At 34.1% G+C, this 11,939-nt stretch overlaps 1 protein-coding gene across 1 annotated transcript; it reads right to left on the bottom strand.

The window, feature by feature from the left end:
• Positions 1 to 10,022: 10,022 nt before the first annotated feature.
• LOC135793655 (uncharacterized) lies at positions 10,023 to 11,729 on the bottom strand. The gene is made up of 3 exons (XM_065304687.1): positions 11,519 to 11,729; positions 11,385 to 11,455; positions 10,023 to 11,172 (listed from the first exon to the last, which is right to left on the bottom strand). Exons 1-3 carry the CDS (start codon positions 11,537 to 11,539, stop codon positions 10,083 to 10,085), a joined length of 1,182 nt encoding a protein of 393 aa, XP_065160759.1. The 5' UTR covers positions 11,540 to 11,729; the 3' UTR covers positions 10,023 to 10,082.
• Between the last annotated feature and the right edge of the window lie 210 nt (positions 11,730 to 11,939).

The following is an 11,939-nucleotide window of genomic DNA, read 5'->3' as shown; positions in this document are numbered from 1 at the left end:
TTGTTCTGTCGATTCCTGTTGCGTAGGCAACGCTTGGAGTTGATGCGTTTGGTGTACAATAGTGAGGAATACAGTATCGTCAGGAGCCCGGAAACGAACCACGACACACACAGCAAAAGAGAAAGGTACACCGCCGAAATTCGTAGGAAAATCGGCCCGCAACGTAATCAGCCGCTGAAGACGTGATCAAATAAGAAAATTGTTTGCGCGCCGCGCGTAATTTATGTACCGCAGCGCAAAATTAGCATCAATAACAAAAATTAAATAATATGCAGTGTGCGCAAAAAGCGAAACGAATTTCGAACTTTACAAGAATTAAAAAACGCGAATTTTGGTGTGCTAAGTAAGTCAGTGGAGTACGAAGTAATTAGTATGTTTGCAAAATGAAAACAAATCCGATGAAAAAAGTGTTAATGTAATGTAGAAATCATAAAAAAAAAGAAATTCCGGTTGATATGTGAATAACGTTTAATTAGATTTTTATGTGTTTGAGTGTTGATATTACGCATAAAAGGATTAATCGCATGGCGGCGCGCTTTCCGGCGCATGCAAAACAAACAGCTAATCCTTTATAAACAGACTTATTATTGCTATTGGCTGTTTGCGGCGACGTAAAACGATATTAATCGATTTTAACATCGCAGGAATCAAAACAAACCCCTGCGGATGGCGCTGGCGACAAAACACTCTGCGATTCACCGCAGAACACATCAAAACTGGCTGCATAAGCTACCAAACTGATAAAACTTGTTTATTGATTTCAATCCAATAAATTTATATGATATCTATCATTATGACATAATTATGGAATTATTTCATAGAAAAACTTGTTTTTGAGGTTTTTTTGATATTTTTCGGGTAATTTACGACCTGTTTGATTTGCTATTTGGACGACCTTGAGGTCATCCAAGAGCGCGTAATCTTCCGAAAAACACGTTTGCGCACCCCGGTCCCTCCCTAGTATAAATTAAATACTAACAACAACGTGTCAGTTCATTACAGCTTAGCGGATGATACATTTGAAAATAGAGACTTTAAAAATAGATCAAATCCGCTCGTATACGCAAAGCTGTTAGTTAAAAGAAACCAGCGCTAGTATTTGTTCATCAATAAATAATATTGTTGTGTACCACGTCGGATGCAAAATTTCCAACTGCTTAACTGTAATTAATTTGCCAAAATGTTTGATGCACCAAACATCAAGATTTACATATTGTTGATTTTACGAATTTGCGAAACACTCGCTATTGCGAAATTAAGATTAGAAACTCGTCGATTCAGAAATACTTAAAAATATTGAACGTCGAAAAAAATTTAACTAGATATATATTACGTGAGCGTGCTGCATTGTTTGCTACCGAAAAAATTAAAGCTGTTATCAGATACCGATGCTAATAAATAATACATGCGACTTGACCTTAAAACTAATATCGTGAATTTTAATTTTTTCGAGCCAAGAAAAATGATACTCGAAATTTAGAGCCAGCAATTTGAGCACAATCAACAAAAAAGTAGTTAATACCGTGGTTAATAATTGTTAAATATTGCTTGATATTATTTTTTATGTGAACGTCGACGATTTTTCCGCTGGCGATAAACACACAACACGCGTGTTGGCGCGATTGCAATTGTTTTCGTGCTCGTTAATACTTATATACCGTCGTCGCAATTAAAAACATATTTTATTTGATTAAATTGTGTACGCGTTGCATAAATATGATTTATAAGATACTAGCTTACGTCAAATGTCAAATTTTATTCAATAGAAAGAGCTGTTTTGGAGGATTTTCCGGCAATTATTCGAATTTTTCACCTTTTAAACCTTCCTTGTGACCTCCACGAATAATTCAAGACCAAGATATGTAAATCCGTTCAGCCGTTCTAGAGTTTTAGCGGTAATTAACGAACAACAATTCATTTTATATATATAGATAGATACCAGTTTTAACCCGTGCAGCCGGCCCAAATTATCTAAAACAATGAAGTTAAGTTTCCGTACGCGTCTGTAGTCACAGAAGAAGTAACAAATGAAGTAGAATGGCGGGAAGTTTAAAATGGCTGGAAAGTATAGTCTATTGAAGTATAGTGTACAGCCCCATAGTGTAGTCAATTGATTTGATGCTGGATTTAGCCGTCGGTAATACAGTGTGATAATACAGTGATGGTACTATAGTACTTAGGTTTGAAGCTCATTGCTGGAATGCTAGATATGTTAAAGTAGTCAAATAGCCAGATGCAGAGGTATTATTGGCTAAACAATTTCTTTCTTTGGCTCAAAATAATTTTTTTTATTAAATAAAAAGTAGCCTATAACCATTCGGGGACCACTAAGAATATGTGTACAAATTTTCATGATGATCGGTTAAGTAGTTTTTGCGTGAAAGTGTAACAAACATCAGGACTAACACATCTACTTGTTTTTCGGATGCGATTATTCATAGAAATTGAAATATCCACAGCGTTACCGTTAGCGCACGGTTGGTTTTAATCGCGACCATCTCGACCACAACACTTTATACGTTTGTGCGGTGTGTGTGTTTTAATCTCGGAGTGGCTAACGGCGAATTAAAACGCTCGAAATTTTAGTGTCCTCAAATATTTTATGGCTTATTGTCGCATTCATTGCAAATATGTACATAAACTTGTGTGTTTTGACAGAAAAATACACCGAATTATGAATAAATAATCAATAATATGTTATCTACGAAATGCAAATGTGGAAATTTAAGCTTTTTTGCACCGCAGATGACGTCAATTCTATTATTACGAAGAACTAGCACAAAATTTCCGTCTATTCCGATTTTATTTGCACTAATTACTGACTCATTCGTGTTTAGATTAAAAATTTAAGTGTTTTTCATCAAAAAATAATTACATATTTTAACGATAGGTGGCAGCACTTGTACGAAAACAATTTAAACCGTTTAAAATTTCAATTTGCGTCATCAATATTAATTAATTTACGATGTGAATATTTTTTAATCATTCACCACAGTGTGGTTACATAAGTCAAAGTGCAAATTACAAACAATCACCGCAGTGCAACACGAATCGCATTAATCTCATATGCTTAATGTCATCAAGGTTAGTGATATAGATTTTTTGCATAAATATTTGAACTTTGCGCGCCATCTGGCGGTGAAAATTATAACTACGGCTTGTTTTTCACCGCGAGCGTCAATATTTTTCAAAAGAAAAATTATTATTCCCTTGAATGGCAAAAATAAAAAATATTTACTTACGCAAAATTTTCAACTGCGGTATGGTCCCAGTGTTGTCACGTTAATTAGTGTTGTTGCTAATATGCAAATGTGCATAAACGGCGCCCAATTAATTTTTGCGCAATTCGTCGAATTACACCCAGCTGGTTAGCATATCGATGTATGTCTATGTGTGAGTTAATTCAAAAACGACCTGAATTCAACTTTAACCGCACCATTTGCACGCGCACACAATTTAATTATTTTTGCTTTTGATTTCAAACGTGAGTTAAATTTGTAGTGGCAAATTGTATCGAACCGCACAGAAGACAAGTCGGCCGCGAACTAAAGTAACAAACTCTTGCGTCGACGGCGCGCACACACGAATTTTCGACCGACCGGGTAGAGAACTATCACTCGTCGCGTGCGCATAGATCAAACGTACGAAATTTATTAATGGTAGGTAGGATTAAACAACCTGTTGAGCGCTCTCTCACGACGGCGCAGGATGCGAGTGGACACACACGTGGTGGTGGGGGATGCAAACAGACACTAACTGAGTACTGAGTGTGTGTGCGGTCGGGTAATCGTGCCACAGTGGAGTGATCCTTGCCGGCTGCGGTGATAGCGACTTATATCCGCACGAGGCGATTGTGTTATCCTGCGCGGCGCTAATTAAATAAGCCAATAATTTAGACGGGTAGGTTTGCATATTGTTATAGATTACTAATCATTCGCTAAAGGCGGAGAGGATAACGCATGCTAATTTCTATTATGTTTGCGAAAATTTGCATGAAAACTTTGGAAAAAACGGAAATTTCCATGTTTTTTTGTTTTATCGCGGAGATAATTTAATTTGGGGCCATTTTGTTTTTGTTTTTGTTCGTATTTTTACCGCTATGTGGCGCCACTTTACATTTTAAATATTTTTACAAAAAATTAAAATATCTTTGAAATTATTTGACACAAAATATTGACAAAAATTGTATTTGAAAGATAAATTATTAGTGCATTTTTTACGTTTAGAGTTTTTAAATTTTTAGCAATATTTTAGCGATGCGAAGCAAAAACTAAATTTTTCGAATGTCACTCTTCAGAAAATAAATACAAAAATTGTTTATCATGCTATGACGCTTCCGTATAATCCCAATTGTTAAAAAATTCCCACAATCTGCATATTTATTTATATATTTATTTATTCTCCTGTAATTATGATCATGATTGAAAACCGAAATTATAAGCTACAATAGCCGAGTAATTACACAAATTACATTTTGGAATAGGATGTGTAATTGGTCTAAAACAGTTTTACAGCGCAGTTTTGGACATTTTACATAATTTTCATGGCCATTTCCAACCGGCGCGTCAACTGTGACGTCGCGATGAATTTAGAACTCGCGGGGTTCGCGACTTATTTACGACGCCGCGAATTATGAATTCAGGTGACTTTGATTATATGGTGCGTTAAATCACTCTGCGGCGAATATATCACATATTTGAACAAAGCACGGGTGAACCGGTGAGCTAATTTGTAGCCACAATCACGATAAGCATTACGGGTGACCTTCAATACGATGCAATTTTAAATGAACTAAAATATTATTACAACTTGATTAAAAAGTCGTACACATTTACGAGGCTGCGAAAAGCGGGATCATTTCTCACATCCACGACCTTGAACAATAATTATGCTTTTGATACTTACTTAAAACCTTTTATTTTCGTCATTTCTTCAGTTTTGAATTAAAATAAAATTGTGTTTACTTCAGTCTTACTTCACTTTACGCACTCTACGCTTTGAACTTGTTTTCAAGTCGTTAATGGCTATATATACGTAGCATTTGATATTTAATCTATTTATTTTCAATTTGATTAGATTAGAACCTATTAATCTAAAAATTGTAGCCAATCAATGACTTTGAATTAAAAATGATTTGATGAATTTTTATATTTTTACTAGCTGACCCGGCAGACGTTATTTGGTCATATAAATTATTTCAAGTTTCTAGATAAATTCTAGTGTAGACAAAAAATAACTGCGTGAAATAGGCATGGAGCGTTATGTACGATAAGGGAATATAAAAATAACAAACAACATTAATTTTTTAATACTATGGAGTGAACAATATTTTTTGTTAGCGCATCTTTAGCGAGCACAAACAAATTGGATGGTTTACCCACTCGAGAACATGCTACATAGAATTGTCCGTGCGAAAAACATGGTGTGCTCAAATTTAAGCCACAAATAGGCATCGTTTGTCCTTGGTATTTGTTAATTGTCATTGCAAATGCCAATCTAATGGGAAACTGAATTTGTTTGAATTGAATTGGCACATCTGTAGGTATAATTGGAATCCGTGGTATTAATGTATTTACATCTTTGAACTTGCCATTTAAGATGCTGGTTTCGATAACGTTTTTAATTGATTTTTGAAGTACTAATCGCGTACCGTTGGAAAACCGTGGCGGGTTTAAATTACGAAGCAAAATAATTGGAGATCCAACTTTCAATTGTAAATTATGTGGCATGTCTAGCAAATCCAGTGAGTTCAAAAATTCTGTGGGAAAATTGACAACATCGCTGGCATCGCAAACTGTATCAATAGATTTATATGATACCAAGTTCCCTGGCAACAACTGTTGTATATTCAAACTTAAATTGTCAATGTCTGCATTATTTGTTGCTAAAATAGCTCTTTCTGCAAGCCACTCATGATTTATGTACTGTGTGGCTCTAAATACAGTCATATCACTTTATGCTTTTATGGACATACTTTAAAATATATTTGATGCTCTCCACAGAACTGCAAAACTCAACATTAATATGAGCATTGTATGTCTTGCTTAGCAGAAGCGAATACGGCACCACCCAATGATTGTCAATGTCAATGTCTACGTTGCTGATATTTTTAATAAATGATTGTCCGCCATAATCGGAATTTCTTCGACGATATATTGGATATCCGTCGGTATTTGTTATCGTATCATTAGTGAAACCTTTATGAAAATTTTTAGAACATTTTCCGCATGGACCATGGATCATGTATGCTGTAACAATATCAAACAGCACTTGGTCAGTAGACGGATCTGGAATTTCCGCAGAAATGATACTATCAATTGCTTCAAGACGGGATTTTGTCGAATACAACACATTACAATGACTTCAATTGATGTAATATATTAACTTCATTAAACAACTTTTTACACATAATTAACATTTACATACGATTAAAGTTCACACGAGTACAATAAAACAAAAATAAAGTGCTAGTAATAAATTTTTAACAACAAATGATAATTAATCTGTGATAACGGGAATACAATATAATTCAGATCAAATATATCTTATTTGTCTTATTTGCTTATTAATAGTAAATAATCTCTAAGTATTGACAAATTCTGAGAACACTTCACTAGCCTTATCTTATCTACCATAAAGTATAAACACGTACTTGAACACGTGCAATGTTTCTTCCGGCGTGAATACATTATTTTATATTATTATCATATATTTTTAATTCGTTTATAGTCGTGTGGAAAAGTTATAAGTAATACGATACATTTTCTTCTTCTAATATATAAAATTCACAGTCGCAGTCACAGTGATAGCTACCGCATTCCTCCGAAACGGCTATACCGATTTTTACCAAATTTTATATGCGTATTCAGTTGGTCTGAGGCTACTATCTATTTTTCATACTCCTAAGTATACATACACCATACCCCCATTATTTTTGTTAAATTTTTGGATGAAATAGTTTGTTTTTATTTTTTATAATGTGGCATTAAAAATACATACATCCCTAAATTTTTACTTTTTTATCACCAACCCCTATTTTTTTGTAGCCATTTTAGTAATTTAATCATTTTTCAACCCGCTCGAAGGAATGAGAAGGAATGAGACTCACTGCCTACACAGTTTTCGGCCATCATTATTATTAAGACTTGGTGTATGTGCGCAACAGACTAATATATTTCCAATACTTTTACATTACATTTCTTGGTTAGTTCCAATCTTCCTCACTATGGCGCTAGTAGTAGCATGTTAAGCAGAGATATAACACAGTATTAATTTTGATATATTACTACAATTTACTAACAATTATGGTACGAGTATATGTATCAAGTGTAGTAGCAACGTTTACAATTATCATATTGCTATCTCCGTGTAACTCATATTAACTATTAATTATTACTATTTTATTCAGTTAATCAAGTTTTACATACTGACACACTTATAATAAGTAAGTAACTTTTTGTCTACGCTAGAATTTATCTAGAAAATAGAAATAATATATATGACAAAACAACGTTTGCCGGGTTAACTAATTTTATATATACTTTGGTAATTTATTTATTTTATTTTGCTTTCTTTTATTTTTGATACAAATATTAATGTTACTTTTTTGTATAAACATACTCGTACTAGCTGACCCGGCAAACTTTGTTCCGCCTCGCTTTGCTCTTGTGATTGAGAAGCACAAAGTCGAGTCACACTAACACGGCGCTTTTCACGTGCAATTTTTTGTTCTTCTTCAGTCCTTTCATTCGCTATCCTTCGAATCCTAGTTGCATTACGGTTTTGTCGGGTAAGATTTTTTCGTTTTGGTCGCTGTATGTTGAGTGGGGAAGCTACGAAGCATCGTACAAAGAAGAGACGGAGAAAACTCGTTTAGTATCTTCCAAAGAAGTTTTCACTTTAAAAAGTATTAAAAAAGTATCCTACTCTTACTAAGTCTTATTCAAACAAACACATCAACCGCAGACGCAGATAATAGAAACCATTATATTTGTGTGCTCTTTTTCCCCCGTAGGCTAAACCATATAAGCGAATATGTTTATTTCCTTTTAGTGTCGTTTAGTGTCCCCTAAAGAAGTTTTCACTTCAAAAAGTATCCTAGTAACCTTCTCCAAACAAAAACATCAACCGGTCAACTTCAACCCACACGTACACACATACACACGTCTACGCTTAGGGGGGAAGCTACAAAGCATCGTACAAAGAGGAGACGGGGATAATAGAAAACTTTGTATTTGCGTTCTCTTATTCTCCCGCAGGATAATCCATATAAGCGAATATGTTGATCTCTTTTTAGTGTCGTTTAGTGCCTAGAAAAGTTTTCACTTCAAAAAGGATCCTATTACCTTCTCCTCCACCTGTCCACCTCTCCACCAATTTTTAGCTAAATTGGATTAGCCGTTCATTAGTTATCAGAATGGTGACTAAGTCGACTTTCTTTTATATATATAGATTGAGATTTTTTGAATGCCTACGTTGCTACCATATTGAGTCATAGTACAAATTGTTTTTAAATATAGCATTATGGTGAAAATAAGTTGATATTAAATTTTTATTTTTGGATTAAAACACTACAACTCAAATCGAAGTAAAATATGATTAGTCTTTGGCTGTTATAGCTATGTGTATATTAGGTAGTTTGTTGCGTTTTGTTTTTGCTTTTGTTAAAACGTGGAAAACAAAAACAAATAACTTACATAAAATAATACAAATTGTACACAATTAGATCTTATTTTTTATTAGTTAACTAGCTGACCCGGCAAACTTTGTTCCGCCTCGCTTTGCTCTTGTGATCGAGAAGAACTAAATCGAGCCATACTTTCGTGCATACTATTATATATGTATACGTCAAACTTGAATACAAACAAGGACGCCATCTAGACGTAAGAAGACGAATCAGCATAATGGAGGTGCAGTTTTGCATCGATGTAGTCTGGGTGCGTGTCTAGAGTAAGAGCGACTGGCGCAGTATTCGATGGTATCGAGGGAAAGGAGAAGCATGGGTGAAGGGACTCACTTCGAGGGCACCGTTGAGCACGCACCCAGAATTCATCCCGTTACGCCGATTCAATTCGATTTTGTTTAATCTAATACTTTGTAATAAATGGCGCGTAATTTGAATTGGAGTGTTGTTGATGTAGTTGAGGAGGAGGTTTATACGACACACATACTACTCACACTACGCAAAACATATTTTACAACACAACCCCAAACACAATACAATAGATAACACATTAACAATATTAAAATCATCAACCAACAAATACCTTAACATTAAAGAAAACATTCAGATTTACAAACCCAAATTCAAACACGAACTACTAAACGAACAAATAAAGTCCATACACGACCCAATTTTTACGCCAATCTATTAAGTTAGATCTCGCGAACGAGTGCTTCGCGAGTTAAATAATCCTTGCTAGTGATATGTGATGATAGTGATATGAATTTCTTGTTAATTATCTAGTTCTTAAATTAGAAAACAACATTATAAGCCTTATAGCATTTAAGTATTACTTGAAACTTATAGACTGATGAAAAGTTGTGATGATTATTACATAAAAATATTGGTTCACTATTGGCTCAACGTCTGGTCTATAGCTGGTACAATCTGGTCAACCTTAGGCACATTGCGATTTTCCACATTGATTGTTAAATAAAAAGAAACCTAACAGCTATTAAGAAAATTGGAATAAGCTACATGATTCTATAGTGAACAAGGAGTATGTAATCCTTTTTTTGCAGTGATTGTTGTAATAATTGAGTAACAATATCAAAATTACTTTCAAAATGTCGCTTAATCGGTTTGTTACTGGTGCAGTCACCCTACATGATTTGTCTTAACCTAATTAATTATTTACAAAACAATGATATTAATATGTTGTAGGCCGAGATGCTCTCACTCTCCCGAGTGGCGACGCAATACATAAAAACCTACACAAAATGACAAACTGACAAGCTACATAACAACTCTCTAAGCTAGATAGCGCCACTTCAACACTTTTAACGTAGTTCAAAACAAGTTATAAGCGTAGTAACTATGTCGACTTTATTTTATATATCGAGATAAGTAATCTTAAAAATTAACAAATTTGTGGATGTTTCGTCCGTTTCCTTTGTTTCGAATTCAAACTTCGAACGTACATTAAAGCAACACTACAATTTGTAATAAATAATACAATTACTGTTGCCAGAAGAGCATACAACCACATCATAGTTAAATAAAACTCTCCTTTAGAAATAACAATATCATCATAGTGTACTCTTAACGTGCTCAATTCACAGTTTAAGCCTTGGTGCTTTTTAAAATTAATAACTGATGTCTTACTTTCTATAGTAGAATTGCCGCAAATTTTATCTTCTTTAGTTGATCGAATTATCAGTGTAGAATTGCTTAACCAACACAATGCTCCATCAGTTTCTGTTCCGCTGGTCTCCAAAAATGTAAGCTGTTCCATTTTGCTTACTGCTGAAAATTCAACCCGTGCGTCTTCAAATTTAATCCAAAGTTCTTGCAAGGTCGGTGAAATCAGACTGATGGTTGTTAACTGATTCTCATTTAGAATTACTTTTTGCAGGTTGATATGCACATTTAAATTCCAATCAATGCTTTTTAAATTATTACGTTCCAAGTACAATTCTTGTAAATTTGGAGAGTTCAGCAGCAGCTTACTTTCAATAGCTGTTAATTTATTGTCAGCTAAATTCAAAACCTGCAGTTGGTTGAGAGCTATGTTGAATGACTTCAGGTTGTTTCCGGTAAAGTCCAAATATGTCATGTTTTTAAATTTGCAGAATGCGTCGAACTGCACATAGGATACACTGCAGTTTGAAAATGTTATGTTGGTTGTGTTTGCCGAAACATTTTCAAAATAACTCCACTTTAATATTGGCAAACGTTCGTTTTGTAATTCAAGTCCATGTGCTTGAGCAATCAGCACCAATACAAGGAGTTTAGCAAATAAATCATCTAAATATGATTTTGTCATTGCCAAAATGTTTAAAAGCGAGAAATGTATAAAATAGTTTGATTTTCTCAGATTGCTTTGAACTACGGCCTTTTCAGGCTTAACCTCGCTCTTGAGGTCATTATCATGCCCATATTTATCCGGTATTTGTATACATGGGATTGTGACAGTCTCAGTCTCTTTAATGTGTGATATTCCAACGTTTCTAAACCAAACACAGAAAACAAAAATATTAATTCGAATAGTTTGATAGTTTTCTTAAATATTAAAAATTAAAAATGTATAACGATAAATCTCGAATTTCAGAATTAAAACGATTAGCTAGTATGCAGTGATAAAAATGACAACGTTAACAAAAGATAATAGATTAACGCACTTGATATATAGCATAGATATTAACATATCAGCATGATTTACCTGCCCATTTGGATATTTACATGAGCGGCCAATTTTGACGGAGCTAGCCAGCTATCATCCTGATCCTGACCCTGATTTAGTTAATTTATTGATTTAAAATGTACATAATATATGTTTATTAACAAGTTCCTCACATTTTCGGTTGAATCACGCATTGTTCTGGAGTCGTTGTTATTGACGTGACAGACGGATGAATCTTAGAATCGTACGTGTAAACGAAGCATTTTGGCGCGTAAACCATCTACTAATTTGCAACAAGTTGGAATTGTGCACCACTCGATGACCTTGTTCTGAAATAATAAATTTCCGACATATTTGAATTAACACAAGAAATATTTGTGTGTGTTCTTTTTACGAATTTTTAAAATTTACCGAAACTTTTTGCCTCCTTATAGTTATATACCTATTTGAATCAATATGACGGTATTATGAACATATTAATTTAAAATAACGATTTGCTGGATGCGCGACTGCTGCGCCAATATATGAATATTAGTCAAAAACATGTTAAAAATTAAATTCCTATTGCTGACAAAATAAGTGATAATATGTGGT

The sequence above is a fragment of the Atheta coriaria genome, unplaced genomic scaffold (genome assembly GCF_025399875.1).
Source record: "Atheta coriaria isolate IRGN ID8LTWV9N9 unplaced genomic scaffold, Caltech_Dcor_3.1 hic_scaffold_6_pilon, whole genome shotgun sequence".
Taxonomy (NCBI): domain Eukaryota; kingdom Metazoa; phylum Arthropoda; class Insecta; order Coleoptera; family Staphylinidae; genus Dalotia; species Dalotia coriaria.
The sequence above is the reverse complement of the archived record's forward strand: the minus strand, read 5'-3'. Positions and strand labels throughout refer to the sequence as shown.